The 20,100-nt window shown below is 41.8% G+C and overlaps 1 protein-coding gene across 1 annotated transcript in view; it reads left to right on the forward strand.

Annotated features, from left to right (window-relative positions):
• NSMCE1 (NSE1 component of SMC5/6 complex) overlaps positions 1 to 20,100 on the forward strand; it is a 176,119-nt gene that overhangs the window by 32,700 nt on the left and 123,319 nt on the right. The window contains exons 2-3 of the mRNA XM_078664194.1: positions 868 to 1,008; positions 11,607 to 11,728. Of these exons, the coding sequence (XP_078520320.1) occupies positions 891 to 1,008; positions 11,607 to 11,728 (240 nt within the window). The 5' untranslated portion in view covers positions 868 to 890. The remainder of the gene's footprint in view (positions 1 to 867; positions 1,009 to 11,606; positions 11,729 to 20,100) is intronic.

A 20,100-nucleotide genomic window follows, 5' to 3' on the forward strand; every position in this document is an offset into this window, starting at 1 on the left:
TGCCTAAAATGTTCCAATTGATCTGTAAGTATCTTTTTATTTTTTTCATTCTTAATGCCTTTTCCAATATTTTCATGAGTCTGAAAGAAGGGCTCGGGTGTATATTCCAGTAAGTACAAGTCGCTCCAACCTAATACGGGATGGAGTCTCTCTGGTGTGCATGTGCTCTGATTTCCCGTCACATTTAAGCTTTTCTAAGTAAAGGGTGTGCGGGTGCATGGAAGGGCCAAGGACATCCCATGAGACTTGAGGAAAGATAGCTAAGGACTACCAGTGCAAGACTCACTACAGTGAGTAATCTGTAAACGTCTCTGTATTGTGGGATTTAGAAAAGATGTGAAGCAGGCCTTAACTAATGAAAGCCAAAGACTCCAAAATCTGTCTTTTGAATGTAATTAGTTTTGATCCTTTTAAAATAGGTCTGGCAGTGTTATTTTTGATTGTTTAATAAAAACTTTTTCAAGACATATAATGAAATGGAATGTCTGGAATCCATACTATGGGTTGAAGCTGTATCAGATATCAGTGTGCAGGAAGGTAAGGAAGGGGGGACTAGACAGGCATATCCGAGATCAGTTGGAGTTTCTTTGTCCGGCTCCTTGGGTCCTAACATGCAGGCTGTTACAAATGTCAGAGGCTACTTAGGAATTAAGGTTGACCTGCACCTCGTCTGTTGAGCTTGAAATACCCCAGCACCTGTTTGACTAAAAGTCCCTCGTCTTTTTGCTACAGGTGCCTGCAGTTTATATTCACAACCTCAAAAAGTACGTTAGTTCACTGATCCATGTCTGTTACACGGCTCCTTTCAGATTTTATTGTTATTGGTTTTCTCTTGCATTCACTGCTGCTCATTATTATATTTTTTAGCTTTCAAACTGTTACCTGTAGGTATGGCGACTCAGATGACTGACAGTCACCGTAGATTCATCCAGGTCTTGATGTCTCATGGTATAATGGAAGGATCGGAGGCGAGAGCGCTGCACAGGCACTGCTGCGAAGTACATAAAGGCAAGTACAACTTGGTCTGAGCTTCCTCCATGTTCAATTTTTTTAAAAATAATTTCATGCAGAAGTATTTTCCCATTGAGAACGGAATTTTGGTGCAGTAGTGAGGATTTACATAAGTCATTATTTGAATAATAGCCAAGCTTTTAAAGATGTTTTTGCTGAGCAGGATTGTCTTAAGGGTTTTCCAAAGGATAAGTGAAACCTTTTAAAGGATGCGAGTCAAACCCGCTAAGGTTATCACAATCTTTTCCTTTGTTGGTATAGTAGAATACAGTAATTGTATGATGGTGGTGCATCATCCTTTGGTGAGGGTTGTGGGGATGTATAAGGCCAGCATTTTGGCCTATGGTGATGGTTGTGTGGCTGTGTTGGCGTATGATGGTGGAGTGTATGCGTCCTGATTGTATTATTGTATCATAGTTGGTGTCTTGGCATATCATACTGGTTTCGTGGATGCATGCTTGCGAATGTGCGGTCATATGATGTTGGTTGTGCGGACATATGATGGTGGGTGTGTTAGTCTTTAATGGGTTGTGTGCTTATGCTTGTCTCAGCTTATGAGGGTTGGTGTGTTAGTGTATGGTGCTTGCATGTGTTAGAGTATGACAGTATGCATGATTTATGGCAATGGGTTTGTTGGATGATGGTTGTGGGTTTATTGGCATATGATGTGGGTTGTGTGGACATGTTGCGTCATGTGCTGGCTATGGTTTTTGTTGTTTCAATGTATGATTGGGGGCTATAGACCTATAATGATAGTATGTGCATATGATGGTTTGTGTTTTTTCGTATCCCCTGTCTGGAACCCCCAGCCCCTTCCTTAACATTTATGCTCCCTGTCACACTTCTATATATTACCTCTCTGCTTCACCACCTTCCCTTTAGCACTTCTGTGTCTCCTTGCAGACTGCACTTCTGAGCCTCACTGCAGACTGCCTGCATGTCCCTCCACCTACCAGGCATCCTTTTGTGACCCCGAGGTCCCTCTTTGTGCAAAAAAAAAAAAAAACTTTTTCCATGGCTGAGTGTTTATCGCTCTCAAAATTGATATTTTATAAATTTCTTTAATGCCGTGAATGTCCGTTTTTTGCATCATCTATCACAGTCACAAAATACAAATATTTGGGATTAATAATGATTTTGATTCCGTCATTGGTGGATCCCACTGTACCTACCGGCAGTTTAATCAAACGAGTCCCTGCTTCCCACCAATTTTGATGTTTTTTTTTTATTGTTAATGTGGTTTTGGTAAAGTGCTTGTTCACTCGCCTTAGAAAATATTTTTGTTATAATGGAAGCGAACATTTTTGGAGTACATGTAATTGTTCATTTGTAGTGTGAGATTAGGGATATTTGATATTTTGCTCAATTGAAATATTTCAGTTAGTTTTTGTGCAAGTTTGGATTCGTACTCTGAAGGGATTTTTGCATCCCTTATTTCTTTAGTATGTAAACTGAGTCATTGCTGAGTGGCCTTTCTTGATTTCAGTATATTTTATAATTTATGAATTTAAACATTACAGTTAGCAAATCAGTGGTTAGCTACCAATGTGACTTGACCCATTGGCATTGATGATTCTTTTTATCCCACTTTCTTTACAGGGATATTTAGATGTGTGTACCATTGCTCCTGGAAATAACTCATCAGAATGCATTTTGTTTCTTCTCTCATTTCCTTGATTATAGCTCCCATTTTATTGTCTGAAGCAAGCTTTATGGATCCCATCTGTAAAAAAAAAAGTGTGCTTCCTTGGCATTTTCTCTACCTACAGTTCAAAACAATCGGAATCCATTTTTTTGGCTCAATGCAAACAAATTAATAGTGTACAGACTCAAACTCGTCACATGAAGTTTGTGCGTATGAAATCTTACTAGTCCAGCAGGCGATCTTGGCGAAGGTCCATTACACCATGATCATTTAAAGAATTTTTCTTCTGTGAAAATCATGCTTAAACGATTAAGTGAATCCTATTCCTCACTAAATTTGTTGCACTCAAGATATTCTAAAACCAGACTCTCCAGCCTTGTAGTTCTGCAAGTGAGGGTTCCAAAAGTGGCATTGATCCCAATTGCTCTGAGAGCGTTACACATGGTACAGCATAGGGTAGCACACGTTCAAATATAATTGCTGCTGCTAAGTTGGAATAATATCCTTGTGATGATCTTACACATACATTTTCCATCTTGAACTGCTAATCTGTGGTACATTTGGAAGCCCGTACACAATTGGAGGACTTCCGTGGGCATATTCTCTAAGTAAGGGTCTGCTCTTGTCTACTAAAATGCCACTGATTATTTTGCATTGATGGGTCTATTCTCAGTCCAATCTACTTGATGGATTAACACAAATACATGTAGGCAGCTGGACCAAATTAATATGCTAGAGGCAGCAACCGTGGCAACTGAAAGCAACATTCACTGGCAAAACCAATAGGTTAGACTTGTATACAGAGAATACACAAAATCGCTAAACTTCCACACACATTGATAAAGGCTGCACAGTTGTGGTTCACGCATGTATCCTAAAGAGTAGTATCCACTGAGGTGTCTGTGCAGATGCAGACATTACTGTTCATCAGTGGCCGTAGACACTTGGAACAACCAGAGGACTAAGGGGTGGCCTTTTAGCCTTCTCTCTGTACAGATTACAACGAGTTGCCATGATTGGTGCAAACACAATTAATACCACACCTAAACGTAACAAGCCCACTGTCTCTTAATTTAGAACACTAAAGTAACCCCTTCACCCAAAGACTTTCTAATGTATGAACGCCTAAGGAGGGTTTGGACATCATCTATTCAAGCATCTAATGCAGACAGATATTGACTTCGCAGTGAAGCACCCCATAGGGCAGATTTCATCCTGAGGCTTTGGTTGACGTATTCTAGACCTGTACTCATGACTGTGACTTGTAAAAGCCGGACCACAAAGCAGTGGGAGCTGAAAGGCCAGACCTGGCTACGCATCTGCCACCATGCACAAGTCCTCGGACCAACCTTCATTCTTTTCAAGCCTTGTAGCACTATGTTCTTAAACTTGGCTTCAGTGCCAGTTACCATTGCGGCCAAGTGGTTCCATATCATGAGTGACTCCCTCAGCATTCCTTACTGGAAGAGCTGCCAGAAGGTCACATTTTCGCACTCATAGTTTCGTTTTTACCAATGCACGTCGTGGACTCAAACACTATGCTGCAGGGTGGGTGCTCTGGTCTTAAAACTAAATCAGAACTTGCTGAATGTGTTGCACATGACATGGGCCCACTTGGCAGTTATGTGTCCCTCTCTCTAATTAACAGATATACATATGTTTAGTTTTGTTAGGTAGAATCTCCAAACGATCAGGCAATCTGGGGCCCGCTGTCGTTACTGCATCAATAAGACTATTACATAGATGATTTCTGGTTTGTCATGAGCGTGACTTTCACTGATACCTCCCCAGCTTGTATTGGTATTCTGTGAGTGACCCTGTGTCATGAGAACCCTTTAGTCAGTCCCTGCTTTTCTGATGGTAGCCCCCTGCATACTGGAATGTTTAGTCTCTGGTCATGAGCCAGACAGAGCTGGATCTCTTCATGAATTTCCACCTTGCCTGATTCGGATTAAGCCGGTGATCCTACACCCAGTTTTCACAGATTTGCAAAACTGGACTAAATTTTACAAGACAGTAGTTCCACCCAGTAAAATAGCCTGAAGCTTTAACTACAGTAGGCAAGCTTGTGTCCCATTTCTTTAGGTCTCACCTGGAATTGCTGCGCAAAGCACTACTCGCTATGCGAGGGCTTCTTGTAATCGATACAATTTCAGAAGGGGACTTAACGCCCCGCCCCTCTTTTCCATTGGCTGGCATCAACGTTTAGGGTAAATGCTGGCATGTGATTGGGAATCGGGCTTCTTTGTTACCGCCCTGGCCATTACTCCGCCAGCCCATCTGGACAGGCCACCGTCATATTTGTTTGGCATGACGTAGGAGGGTGTGCTGGTAGCTTGTTTTCTGGTTCCTCAATGGAAAACCTACCCGCTCTTCCCTTCTCCCCATCTCAAACCAAACTTCTCAGAGTTATACTCTTCATTTTTTCATGGGCTTCCCGAGGCGAAGGGCAAAGTTAGCCTCGCCGTAACTTTAATTGGAATCCCGTTTGGTGTAAACTTGAATCATAGACCTGAAGACACAGGTCAGAGCTGGCTCTCTCGGCCTGTAGTTTGCCATCATTGATTTATCGTCACTATTAAAGCAAGCACAGAAAGAAGCATGCGGCTGAGAGGCCAAGAGTGCACAAACATGAGGGCACGCAAACCAGTGGTTCGTGTGATGCCCTAAACTCCGCTTCATAACAGCGCTTCTTTAACCCCACCCCTATTCACAGGCACCCACTATTAGGGTTATTACAGTTTCCTCATAACATAGCGCTTCTTTAACACGACCCCTGTTCGCAGGCACCCACTATTAGGGTTATTACTGTTCATGGGCTCCAGACCGGAGGTTTCTTTAACAAGAGCGATCTGCAGTTGTGTAAGGAAAAAACAACAACTTTCCGAAGTGTTTGAGGGCACTCAATCCAACAGTGCATATAGAGAGTGCGCTAGCTGTGTAAAAACACTAATAAACAAAGAACACCTGAGATATTAAAAAAAGATAAATATAGTGTGAGCGTTAAAAAAGCAATACTGGACAACAGAAGGTTACATCCAAAGTGCATAAGTCTATTGTGATTAATAACTCATAGCTCACCATATAGCGTTGAATAGAGAATAATTCTAATAAAAAAAAAAAAAAACCTTAACATGAGACAAGAAATGAGGCCCGAGTATTCGTCAATGTGCTTCAGTGGGTCAGTCATGACACGTTCAATAACGCCACTGACAACATCTCAATTGACATTGCAGTTAGTCAGCCTAGTCATAGGCATACATCATGGTCATCTTAAGTACTCGCTCATCTCTGAGGTAAAGCTCACTCCTTCCAAAGACTGATAACACCATAAAGAAGCTAGAAACAACAAGCATTTGCAATGCAGTAGGTCCCGCGATTGCGAGATTTAGAGCTATTGGCATTGTAAATGACAAGGACTTTTATTTGCGTTTTAAAAACAAAAACATAAATTAAAGTAATTGTTATTTACAATGCCAATAGCTCGAACGCGCGTACATGCGAAACCTATTACATTGCAAATGCTTGTTTTTTTCTGGTAGGTCAGAGCAAACAGTACTCCTCCTGTCAGACAAACATTTTTTATCGCAGCCCCTAGACCCCCCTATCCTTTTCTGCCTATCGCATCACAGAGCGCCGCCCCTCCCCCCGCATAACTATACCACCTACTTGGAGCAAGAGTAAAGGTGTGCATTAAACCTCCCAGAATTTTGAGTATCCTTACGACTGGAAAATCCAGCCTCAAGCTGTTATTCACTGGCATGGTGCTACCGCATGGTAACATTGGTTCCCTATGGGGAATTCGCACCCCTGCATTGCAAATCGTAATCTGACCTAAATTTTAATAGTGCAACCATAAGTCCCTGAATGCAACCTTCTGATGGCTTATAGGATAGGTCACATTTTAGCTTTTTTTCAGAAGAGATTGATTTTGAGATTGTAAAGCACGTGGTTATCTGTGGCGTCTCTGCACATCCCTGTATCGTGAACAATACATTTTGTTTGCAGTGTACTCTAAAAGCAAGTACTTTTCACTAAAAAGGAAGAGTCAAGCGCCCCTAAAGTAAGAAAGAAAATCTCCCCCTTCCCCCAACGATCTCGCTATGTCCCTCGAGCATGCCTAACATCTTACCTTGCATTTGCCATTGCTTTGGTCAGAATTAGCAGCGACGACTGTGCCGTATAACCTTTTCTACCAAATGCTGGTTCTGGAAATCAACGCTTTCCCTTTAAAGTGAACCTCTCTGCTTGTCCTGCAAAAAGGTGTCTCTTCACAAGAAAGTCTCAAGAAGACAAACGGAGACTTTTAAAAAATTTTTTCCTTTTTGAGGCATCATTTTCCTTTAGGATGGTGATGAGGTGGAGTGGTAGTATTGGTAAAGTTTAATTGCAGCGAGAGCTGGGTCTAGTCCTGCTTCCACATTACACAAAACTGCGATCCTGACCATTGTATTCTACTATCTCAGATCTTTTATGTAGCAATTAAGAGCACTCAAACAGAGACCAATACAGTAAGTAAGCAAATATTTTACAGCTAGCTAAAAAGATAAAGCATTCTACAAATCATATAAAGTATGCCACTCTTTAAAAATACACGGGTTAAAAGCCTAGAGCCAATAAATCCTCCTTGTAGAATCTAACTTAGTCCGTCAGTACTGCCACGTTACATGCAAAACCATTAAAACCAGTGATATCTTATCACTCACGCAGGTAGCAATTTATTGTTTGCAAAAAAAGATAAAAACTCTTCGGTTGTGACCAATTCATGTGTTTTTCCTCTCTGTGCAAACCAGCAGACTTTGCATTTCTAAGGACTTCCATAAATCGCTGGGCAGACTCTTGACCCATCAGATTTACAGATTTCATTAGTTTGTCAATACTAATAAGTGTGTTAAACTACACTGGCATATTTCTTCAGAGTGGTTGTTAGTTCTTTCGGGTGATGGATGTAATGCCTTTGCCATGTTGAATTGAGGCTGACCTTGACTGTTGCTTGGAATGGGGCAGCTGTGAGGCTGATGCATAAGTCACGGCTAGAAGGGACTCCATGCAGGAGGACAGCACAGTTCACGGATATTGTCTTGGTCATGGCTGCAGACCAGGGTGGAGGAAGCTGTGCCTGGTGTTATGGCCTCCAGATCTGCTCTTGCTGGGTGGAGTGTCGTGAGATGGAAGCTCCTGCATGCTCACAGCAGCCATATGCGTATCCTCCAGCAGATTCAGGTTTTCCAGTATTCACCTCTGATGTGTTTAGGGAACCCCCTCTAGCTCGCAGAGGCAGCAGAGGATAGCACACTGGGGGCTTCCAATGAAGATCCGTAGTGTGAAATGCAGAGACAGAAGAGTGCACTTGTACTAGGTGGGTGTGCAGCACTTGCTGCTCTTCCAGTTCCATTGTTAGAAGAAGAAAACTCCATATGTTACGAGTGATGATTACATTGAGCAATGGCAGGTTCGTATGTGACTGACCCTGTAGCCACTCTTTCTTTCTGAAGATTACATCATGCTGATAACGACACAGGCACCATTAAATCAAACCTAAAAGTCTCATTTTAAAAGCCCCATATTAATTAACAAACTCACAAATTCACATGTTGAAAAAGGCAACACTTAACAAATAAAAAAGTACTCCTTATGTCACTTCAAATTGGTAAAGTGGTGTTTCACTATATACAGCACTGGATCTTGCAAGGCAACTCTGTACCTGGAAAACATATAAACCCTTAGTTTAAACCAGACAGTGAGCTGCCGACGCATGCAGTCAAGCACACCCTTGACCTCGTGTCTACTCACAAACTGCATACATTCTAAACTATTGATCTTTCTACAGACCTGGACGGGCATCTCCATCTCCACCTCTCAAATCTGGAATACAGACCCATCACCCACAACAGAAAGGAAACCGTGTCCCTTGCCCAGCCCAGTCAGGGATTGCAGAGCTCGGTGAAACTTTCAGTGCTTTGAAGATTAACACTCTGAATTATAGCCTTGGAGGTTATGTCGTACCACAGTATGTTTAAAACGATGGCACAACCATCAAAATCTTTAATGAAGAGTTCAACAGGAAACTATCACGGCTGAATCAAATGAGCAACAATATGGAATGCAAATTGTGTATGTGAACTGTTAAGAAATGAGCTGCTCTGAGTGCTCAGTACAAGGTTAAATGCTGATTTAAATGGAGACTCCTGAATAATTGTGGGTGCACTGTTATTGGTTATTGGCTGATAAATGACAGGGCATGACACTCAAGTACTGTAATGAACGGTAGGATCATAATAATTGAGTTTGTTTCTTTGAAGACTGGGGAGTTTTAAGAGATGATGTTCTGATGGTACAACCAGGTTGCGTGGTGGGTGGCGCAGTGTGTGCAGGAGGTCTACTACCCTCTCGCGTTTATCCTATTCCCTTCCTCATTGTAGCTACCCCCCAACAAACCCATCGTTTTAGGGTTCATGCCCGTATTGCACACAAGTATGGAGGGGCAGTAACTGACAGTTCAACATTTCTGAATCTCTCCCCCATGTCTCCCTTCAGTGTCATTTGTCAATGCCAACGGAAACCGAAACGCATGGTTTTGGACTCACTGGAGTTTGGCAAATCTTAGTTGCTAGTTCGGAGTACATAGTGTTGTAAGAACCGGGGCTGAACGTTGCTGTTGCACCTATCATGGTGAAACTGTGAGATGTTTGTATGAGTTTTGTAATCCGTTTTCAAGGTTATTGATTGGTCGATAGTCCATCTATTAGGAAATGTTCTAACTGAATTACGGTCATTTGAAGGGACAGTAGCAAATGCTTAAATTCAGTAAGGGAACACTATTTCAGTATACTTTCTAATTCATTCTTTGAGATGACCACTGTGTACAAGAGAATCCTGTTACAAATTGTGACCTCCTCAATTTTTGCTCTCCTGGTTTCCACTTCCCTTTTTGTGCCTTCTCTGGCGATTTTATCTAGAAGGTACTATGCCTCTGTGACACTGCGAAAGGATTTTGTTTAATTACTGTTCACATCCTTCAGTTTGGCTGGGTGAAAGCTAAGCATTTGAAAACCTTAAATCTTTCCATGTGTTCTTGAAAACCTCAATGCTTTTCAGCTGTAAGAGAAGAAATAGCAGGATGCACAATAAATGTAAACCCCAGAGCAGTCCGCAATTTTATGCGTCTAGAGCTTTTCAAGATATATTTCCTTAGCGAGAATTTTCCTCGGTTTATCCTCTATGGCCTTGCACCTGGTAGGATATCTGTGGACACCATGTATTTTGGCTTCGAAAAGTACTGCATACTCGTTTGTCAGCAAGGTCTGCACAATTAGCATCATCCTTTGTTCCTTCATGCCTTTTCTGATGAATACATCTATCCACAGGTTTCTCACCTTTTGAATCCCTCCCTCGCACCAGACTGGATCTGGAAACTTTTGCCTTAGCTTCTAGCAGGTGGCCCCATCAGTCTCCAACGTGACTCCTTCCCGCCCTAGACACAAAGACATGGAGCCGCAGATAGGCGCTAACCCTGTGAGCTGGCATCGCTTCCTTTTTCCCTGCCCTCCTTTGTACCTCCAATCCTACTGATTTAGGACAACTATTGTTCGTTATCCTTGTGCTACTTGTGTAATTGCTGGTCACCACAAAATGAGTGATCCTTGTCTGTTAAACTTGGCTATGCTTTGAAAGTCAGTCTGAAAAGGAGGGACTTGCCAGTTCTTTAAGATTTCAGTAGCTACTCATTCCCCTGGTTTCTGGGAAGCATGCTATACTTGTTACAAGGATTGTCCCATTACCTTTAGTTATCTATGCCCCAGAGAACTAGCCTGGCCCTAGGAGTTAGAATTTCAGATAAAGTAGGTATATTAAATAGAACTCAAACTCAATGTCTGCCAGTGCTCTAACGTAAATGAAAAGGAACACTTTTTCACAGCTGAGTAAAAAAGATGTTCAAAAGGACACACAGTATTCCTACTGTTTATGTACTGAAGTTTATTAAACATTGCCCTATAGTCTATGTTGTCTTCCGGGGCTGCGCTTTGGTTGACTCAAGGGTTTTTGAGACTCTTCGACTTTATTAAAATGTTTGCCAAGAAAGTCTGTGTATGGGACAAATGCACCAGGAAAAACGACAATATAGGAACCTTGCTATGATATGGACTTCCCTCTGTTTTTAATACTAGGGATTTCAGAAATGGATAACCTATGGGGCTGCAGCCCCAGCCGCAGTGTTTCCAGCCAAGCATAGTACAATTCCCTGCCTCAAACACCCAACACCAAGAGTCCCACCCAAGTAAATGTCCTTGGTGGAGTTTTAGGGTGCCAAGAGTATGTGCCCAGTTGACCAGGATCCTGATGGGACGTAAAAATATAAACGACTCACTGTGCCTTGGTTCTGGTAGTGCACAGCCTGACTCCATTGACTTTTGTCAAGGTTTGATGAGTAAAAACCTGAGATGCCATGTGCGGGAGTTCAACTCCATTCCTGAACCATACACGAAGCCAGCAATTCACTTTTTGAATCGCATCCGTTTTACCGTAAGCCGGTATCCATAAACCAGACCTAAAACCTAACATTGCTAATATGTAATAAACAGAGGCACAGATTATGCAGCATAATGTAGCTTGCTTTCAAATGAAAATAAGTACGATTGACACTGCTGTGTGAGTGCTGAAAGGTTTGATGACACTTCAAAACATTTGCGTTTGACTTCTGCTTGTCTACATGTTTCTTTTCACTTCCAGACATTGTGATTTGTCATCTTATTGGTTATTAATTCCCTCTTGGCTACTTTTTTCTATTCAAATCTGCTAGTTCTGAGTTGCTTTGCTTATGGAGAAGAGGAATTCAGTATGTTTTACAGCTGCTATCTGCATCCTGGGGCCCATGCCTTGTTCTAATCATTGATTGTGCCTTAAGAATTTAAAAAAGAATAATTAAGCTTAATTGTTTCTTATACTATAGTGCACTACGCCCATGATAAACTGGATGACTTCATCAATGTTATCAACGCCCAGCTTCAACCTTTGTTTATGCAGATCAGGAAGGGAATGTCTGAGGATGATGGGAGGAGACACTATGCACTGGTAAGGGTATTTATCATTCTATCACAGTAAAATTCATCACATGTGATAGCAGAATAATAGGCACAGGCTGCGCGTGGTCTACCACTAAGGGGTTGAACATAAAAACAGCACTGTGGGATGCCCCTCACTGAACATATGAAGTATCAGCTGGTCCCTCCAAGTTGCCTACTTGGGCTCCCACGCAGCCTCTCACTCGATGTTGCACACTAAGATATTAGCACACACTCTTGGAGCCTAATGCTGACAACACTACACTTGTGTTCTAAAATTCTGTTGGAAGAGTTGAACACGAATTAATATTGTGGCTTCCAACATCCTGAATACATACACGTGTTATTCTGTGGAATTGTAACTATGAGTAGTATTGTCTTCACCATATGGATGGAGTTAAAAACCTTACAGAAGCAAATACTTCTCTTTTGTATTTTGCATCCAACAAGCAAAGCACCACACCTTTTTATAAAAAAAAAAAAAAAACCTGGTCCCCAGGCTCTGAATGTACTCTCCCAAGGTTCCGCTGTTTGGACCGTTAATTTGCATTTCCTAGCTCTCTGAGCAGTTGGGGGGGGGGTTACAGATTCCATTAGTGAAGCAGATCACTGTTGAGTTTGGAATCCAACTTGCTTCTGTATTTGGAATAATGAAGCCTGTCCTTTCCATACACCTTCCACTCATGCACTCCCAACCTTGTATAAAGCCTACACAGGAGCAGATTCGTGGAGCACTTGAGGGTATTTTGGTACATGAAAGCTGCTGGTGCTTGTTTCTCAATGACCTGTAACAGGGGAACGTTGACTGTCCCCTTTATTCAAAGTCATGTATACATATATGCCCTTAAATCTCTATCCCATTAAAAGTAATCTTGTTCATCCAGGGGGGATCTGAGCGGCTAGACTGCACTTCGTGTTCCGGATGTAGGGGCTCACAGGGTACTTGCTATCTGGTTGCTAAGGCACTCTAACTATGATACCCTATTTGTTATGCTCCTGCTTGAATTGAGTTGGTCAGTTGCTGATTTGCAGGAGCATTTTGGTGGTGGTAACTTCTACATGAAACCTGGCTTTGACCCTTCCACCATGTAAGTGCCAACTTAGCAATTTGGTCCTGTGCAATGAACAATGCCCGTGTAGATTTCAGGCGCACTAACAGTTTCTGATTGTATGAATGACTATGGGTGGGAAATTGGCAGCTTAGAAAAAGAGTAGGGTTACCACACTAGGCACAACTGTGTTAGAAAAAATACATTGTTTTGTTGCTAATAGACCCAAAAAGTGCAATATTAAAGTAATTGTTACTTTGTGTAATGTGTGTATTGTCATGTCGGATTTCTGTTGACATTTACAAAATATTTGTCCTTTGACTTCATGGTATTCGTGTAATTTTATGTCACCAGAGTCCCACAATGGCAGTCAGAGACCACATCGTGCCATTACTCTTTATGTATCCTCATAACATATTGATTATGCACAGATGTGGATGGCTGCAATTCCTGGCCTGTGGTAAGGCCTAATGGCCAACCTCCCCCTCTACTTGCGTACAGCCTTTGGAACCACACCGCCGCAGCCATTGGCCTCTGGCACTGGAGGTTGGCCACAGAACCGTGTGCCCAAGTTCATACGTACCAAACCTAACAGACACCAGGGTATATTAGTATACCTTCTACTTTATACCTTTTTTCCTTTAAAAAAAAAAACAAAAAACAATTTTGGGTGAGATTTGTAACCTATTACCCTGCGCCCTGTCTTTTTATTGGAAGGTATATTAATTAATCTTTACTTTTAATTTAATGTTTTTGTGGGCCTCTGAACTCCTTGTTAGACTTGGAGGCAAGGGCAGTTCAGCAGATCATTTGAACAGAGAGCTGCTTCCTGAGTTGACTTGGCTGTGACCCCCCTAAACATTTTCTTAATGCAGGGGTAATCTATAAAGACATCCTGCCACCAAACACCCACAGCTCAAGGATTTGCAGGAGTTCACTTTGGCTACCCCACCTTTCATGGCTATTACAATATTTTATTCCTTATAGCAATGTTTGCTATGTTTACATAACCTATCATCACTTTAAGGAAACTGCCTTCTAAGTGTAACAAAATCACTTTTGTTGGGGGAACTGCTGGGCCTTTATCAATACAAAAACATTGTAAAGGGATTCTGCTTCCTTGATCTTAGATGGTCTTCTTGGTGGTATCTGTCTGTAGGCATAACATGCGAAGGGGTGAATTCTTTGTTGAATTACATTGGGAATAACCATCCTTATTACCTCGAAGTGATTGGCAATGGCTATGCTCTTTGCAAGTAGGGAATTCCATAGTTTTGTGGCTTGAAAGGAGAAAGTGGTGCCACCAATGGTGTTATTGCTATAAGTAGGAATTAAGTGTGTGCCCCCTAGGAACAGACGTTTCTGGGTTGGGATTATTTTGTGTTTTTGTTTTTTGCTTGAATGAATTTTGGTCCTTTGCCATTGGTAGCTGTGTGTGTAAATCCCACTATTTTGAAAGTGGTTCTTCTTGCTATTGGAGCCAGTGCAGACCCTTCAGAACTCGAGAGATGTGGGTTCTTATTTTTGCATGTAGAAGTAGTTCTGCTGCTTAATTTTGGATTTTGTGTAGCCTTTTGATTGTTGAATGCTATAGTATAATCTATTAGCTGAGCCAAGCTGTGAGAGGATGAGCCGTGTTATTGCTTGTATATTTTAAGGAACCCCAAGATGTAGAAAGATGCATCTATATGTTTTCGTTGTGTAGAAAGTTGATTGGGAAGTTACTGAGATTTTTACACTTGTAGATATTTTTTGGGGGGAGGGCAGTTCCCAGTTCATCTGGCCAGAAAGATATAGGGTAATCCGTTTTGCATTCAGCACATGTCAATATTTCATTTTGAAAACATTCAGCTCGGGGCGATTTCATGCCGTATAGATCTAAGGCTATGAGGCAGATGTTAAGTTTTGAAATTCTCAAAACCTTAGGCTTTTCCAATTAAAAAAAAATATATAATTTTTTTAATTAGAATCTCTGTAAAATGCCAAACAAGTCAGGTCGTTCATCAACATATATACAACATTAGTATACCACAGTTTACATCATCATGAAGCATTGCCTTGTCCCTCACATGCTTGCAAAGATGAAGTTAAGTTAAATCCTGAGTAGTCCGAACTTGATATACCGTTATAAGTGAAAAATCATGCAATAAGTCAGTCACATTGAGATATATAAGTGCAATATCAATATCTCTGCATTTGCCATTAAGAAGCAACCCCACCTCCCACACTGCTGCATGAACAACAGGCAAGCCAAATTACCTGGTATCGTACCTTCTCCCCTCCCGAGTGCTTGAACCGATCTGGTCACAGATATAACCCCTATTTGCATTCCAACAATCCCAAACTTTAATCCATTTCTGGGGTCATCCCCGACCTTCGTACACCACCTTCACTGCTAGCGTACACCAGTCCATATCTTTTTTCCAATCCAACAACTGTGGTACTTGTTTTGCCCCCCCATCATAGGTGCGCATTGTTCAGTTTGGCCACTCCCAGGCTTTTACAATTTAAGAATCATCTGTGTGTGGTCTGCACAGTTGTAGCAGTTTAGTTTGCATTTTCATAGTGTTTTGAAGTATATGTTAGAAAGGGAAGATGATAGATTGATATGCAAATCCGGTTTTAAGCAGTTGTTATTTCAAAAGAAAGGCATTGTGTGAATCTGGTATGAAATGTTATTTAGGCCATAGTGTATTGTGTTAAATGCTGCTTAAGGATTAGTATTACAGCTTCACTGTTTTTGTTGACCTTGTTTGAGGTCATCTGAAACTGTGATTAGGGCAGATTCAGTTCCTCTCCCTGGGCTGAGTGCCAGTTTGAGAGTAGTTTGTGTTTTTCTAGTAGCTCTGAGATCTGGTAAAAGTCTGCTCTTTCCACAAGTTTTACTAAGGAAAGGTACATTGGAGATTGTTCTCTAGGTATTGGGGGCCCAGTAGGTTGTTAAGTAGTTTGCATGCGTATGTCTTTATAAATATCTCTATGAAATTTCTTTTTTAAGGAGTTCGTGATAACATTTCTGACCGGGATAGATACTGATGTTAACTGGAGGATCTTTTTGTAAATGTGTGCAGGGCAGAGTTAAAGGACAGCTGCTAGGCTGTCAACTTTTATCAGGTCACCACATTTTGAAATTGTAATTTCTTGGAAGTCTGATACAGATGAGATTGAGTATCTGCTGTGATTGTTTTGAGCCGCTTAACACGGGAGCAGTTTCACTTTGTTCTTGGGTAAGAATCAAGTGTGTCTGTTTTATTTAGGCAATGCATTTCTATTTTTTTGCAGAAGTGTTGTAAAACTTGGGTGGAGATTTGAGAGCTCTCTTGTTTGCAAAATTCTGATAGACTGTTATGGAGATACTTATGTGGGCATTTTGAATTGCCGATCCTGCTTTGCGAAGTGGATTTTTATGGCCCATTATGCATGCTTTGTACATCCTATTGTGTCTGTATAGGCACTTTTGACTTGCAGGGTCTTGGACGACAGCCAAAACTGCTGAACTGAATTACACCAACTTCGTCAGGAAGGTAGCTCTTGGTCTTCCGATTGTGCTTTTTGTGATTTGTAAACCCTTCAGTAGTTTTTGAGATATGATGGGTTAAAAGATATAAAGATATTTGGAAGGTTGGGCTAGCAGGAATCTCAGACTCTCATGAAAGTGCCAGTTTAAAAATAGAGGATTCTGGTTGGCCCGGGGAGCTTTATTTCTCCTGGGCCATTTCTCTCACACCGGAGTCTGACTTCCACGAGCATGAGAAAAATATTGCTTGCAGCCATTATAGGACTCGGGCCGTAGTCCCATAACCTGAAGTTAAAAAGAAAGATATAGATATATGGGTGCAGAGTAGGGACACCATGACCTCCTTGCCCCTATGGGGGGGATCTAGAAGGATCCTCCTGGTTACAAAAAAAAAAAACTGCATAAAATGCCACAATCCTGCAAGACGCTCGGGGATTTTAAAAAAAATTGTGGCTGGGCTATATTTAATACTTTATGCCCCAGGGAGCCTACCCCCCAGAGCTGATTTCATATAGGGAAACGGCCCACCTTCTCGAGCTTCAAAGGCTGCATGGAGCCAACTACGGGGCAGATTCCTTTAAGGGAACCCCCACGGACTACACAGATGCTATGTCAAAGGGAGCTTACCCTGGGGACATAGTGATTTCCCTGCCCTTAGTGATGTGGGCTGGAAAGCTTGTGTTTGCTCTTGCTTGGCAGGAACATTTTTTAAAATCTCCCACCAAGCGGTAGCAAACTCCAGCGAGCTGGAGCTTCAAAAATGCTCCGGCCTGCGGAGAGCTGATTTTTCATCTGTGTCCCTGCCCATACTAAAATGGGTCAAGTAAATGGATGACAATATTGCTCCCACCCAAGCATCGTTGGAAGCTGCTCCCGGCAGGCAGGAGCAATGCCGGCACCCCCTGTGTGCGGAGAGACAGCTGGGGCCGTGTTGGCCTTGGGGCTTTCCTCTTGGTCCCTGACAACACTGTGGGGGGTGCTCTGACTGGGCACCAGGGCGCCCATGTTTATTGCGCTGCCGAATTCATCCTGGGGAAGGGGGCCACTGCGTCCCTTCCCCTAATAAAAGATGCTGGGTGATGGATCCCTAGGGTCTAAATCGGCCAGAGAGGTGGGCTAGGTGCCCCTCACGCCCTAATAAATTATGCTGGTCCACGGGGGATGGTGTCAAAAGCTGCTTAAGTATTAGTAATGCACCTTCACCTTATTTGGTAATGGCTCTGGAAAAAGGGGTTCCCAGGTCCTGTGTCCAACCCCTTGTCACACACAGCCTTTGGCTATGTGCAGCCTGTGGTTTGTTTACTTTATGCGGGGGGTTGGTCAGAGGCCAGGCCCTGCAGCCAACTTGGCTGTGCGCAGCGTGGGGTTGACTTTATGTATGGGAATAAAATATTACTTTACATTTGAAAAAAACAAAAACCTAGAAATTAACTGAGAAAGTCAAAGGTTAAAGTATTGTTATAGCTATGTGTCATAAAAAGTTCTGTTTTTAAAAAAAACCAAAATGCAGACATTCACAGAAAAAAAACAAAGGATAAGGTAATGTTATAGTTAGGGGAATATGTCCGTGACAACTTTAAAGTTTTGAACTAAAACACAACACAGAAATTCGCCAGTTATAGTTAGCAGTGCTATCTGTAACTCGCGCCCCACTTTGCCCTGCTTATAGCTTCCCATATGACACCACTGACATCATCCAAGCTTATTTTGTACACATTAAGTAAGTGCACAATAGCTCCGAAGAAAATGAAGCATCTTTACTGCTCTCCTGCATACAACCTCCGTAGTTTATGGCTAGCCGATTTCAAAATGACTATTAACCACAGATGAAAGGGTAACCTATCCTGCACACAGTGTTCATTATGTATACAACTGTTCAGGGAAAAACAAGTTCCTCCAGATACTCAAGCTTTGTTGCACAACCAATGCCCTACTTCGGACAGTCGTTACCTGTATCAAACCCCTGACAGTCACTGAACCTACACTGAGAAATGAAATGGATAGAAGTAGAAAAGTGGGTACTGTTAACATTTTTTACTCTCTATAGAGAGTTTACTTCATGTGTCTTCAACCAGTCGATTGCGAGCTACCAGTTGCTCACAGACCCCTTCAGAGTGGCTCGAAGCCTTGAGCTCGTTTTCAAAAATGCACAGTCTCACATTTTTTGTTTAAAGTTAAGGGAAGACTGTTTATTTCACATTATTATCATCAGACTGCAGTTAGCAGGGTCTGATAATGAGCACTGTTGAAGTCAGATTTATGATCCAGGATTGGATACAGAGATGAACTGAAGCACTGAAGTATTTAATTCTTAAATAAAAGTCCTCGTTAACTCAATATTGGAGTGTGAGAACGAAATGACGCTTCTGAATGCTTTTAAATGGAAGAATATTGAAATCAAAAGTTACCTTAATGATTATTAGCTCTTAATTTTAATAGTCTCCCATTTCAAATTGTCACATTTACCAACGGCAGGCATCTTGCTCCCAATGACCAGTAGACACTGTGACTATTACTGAAAAATAGTCATTTTCAAAAATGGGAGACGTTAAAGTGAAGAAAAATATTTCTATAAAACTTTAAGTCTTAATGTTTTTCTGGACTTTCAATTTAGTCAATTGTGTCTTAATATTTTATGAAGCTTGTTTCTTAACTTTGAAATCGTCCCATTTAACCAAATGACTGTATTTTTCTGTTATAAATATGGCACTGTGTCCACAGGGTGCAAGAAGTCTGCTGTTTGTAAATGAGAAATTGAAATGGGAGAATATTTAAATGAGTTTTAAAGAATCCATGTAAAAGTTAATTCTTCAGTTTAATTTTCTCCCGTTTCAAAGTGTGACATCTACACATAGCAGCCATCTTTTCCCAGTGGCTGGTAGGCACGGTGCTATATGTGTAACTGAAGTGCAGTAAAATGTTGCATATTATGAACATTTTTGCTTGAGTTAGAGGTATTGGCATTGTATGTGATAATGTCTTTGACCCATGTGTTCTGGAAAGTATGTATGTGGTGTGTAGTGTCATAACGTGGGTTGGATTGGAATTGTTAGCTGAGCAGCTTTAGGAACAACGAAGCGGAGTGAGGAGAATAGAGCACCGTTAGTCAAAGGCGGCAAGGTGAGAAGGTGAAGAGCAGCTTTAGGAACAAGAAAAGAGAGTAAGGAGAAGATTAGAATGAGGCACAAGGAAGCAGAGTGAGGAGGAGAAGACTGCATGAGGCACAAGGAAGGAGAGTGAGGAGAAGACGGCATGAAGCACAAGGAAGGAGAGTGAGGAGGAGAAGGCATCTGGCACAAGGAAGCAGAGTGAGGAGAGACGAGACGGTATGACGCACAAGAAGCAGAGTGAGGAGGATAAGACTGCATGAGGCACAGTGAAGCAGAGCTGAGGAAATGAGGGCACCATTAGCCACAAGAGACATTGCGAGAAGCAGATCAGCATTAGTGCAAGAGGGTAAAGTGAAGATGAGAAGAGGAGTGTAAACTACAAGGAATCCCCTGCACATTGTGAAATAAGTGCTGCCTTAGAACTTGAGTTTACGTAATTCTTTCTCACAATCCTTCAGAGTTTGCTAGCATACCACAACTAGAAATAAATAAAACTGCTGCTCGGCCAGCTAAGTACAGTTTCTTTATGATTAGGCTCCTGAGGAAAGAGCTAGGATTTTATATGGAGACATGGAGAGCTTGGAATTCAGGTTTTTATTAGGTGTATAGATTTGCTGACCTCACTCGCAAGACACTTGGAATCAACTTCTCTTCTGCCCAATCTTTTCCAATTTAGGGCTGCTCCCTTTCTGCCAAATAAAATCTT

The sequence above is a fragment of the Lissotriton helveticus genome, chromosome 10 (assembly GCF_964261635.1).
Source record: "Lissotriton helveticus chromosome 10, aLisHel1.1, whole genome shotgun sequence".
Classification (NCBI taxonomy): Eukaryota; Metazoa; Chordata; class Amphibia; order Caudata; family Salamandridae; genus Lissotriton; species Lissotriton helveticus.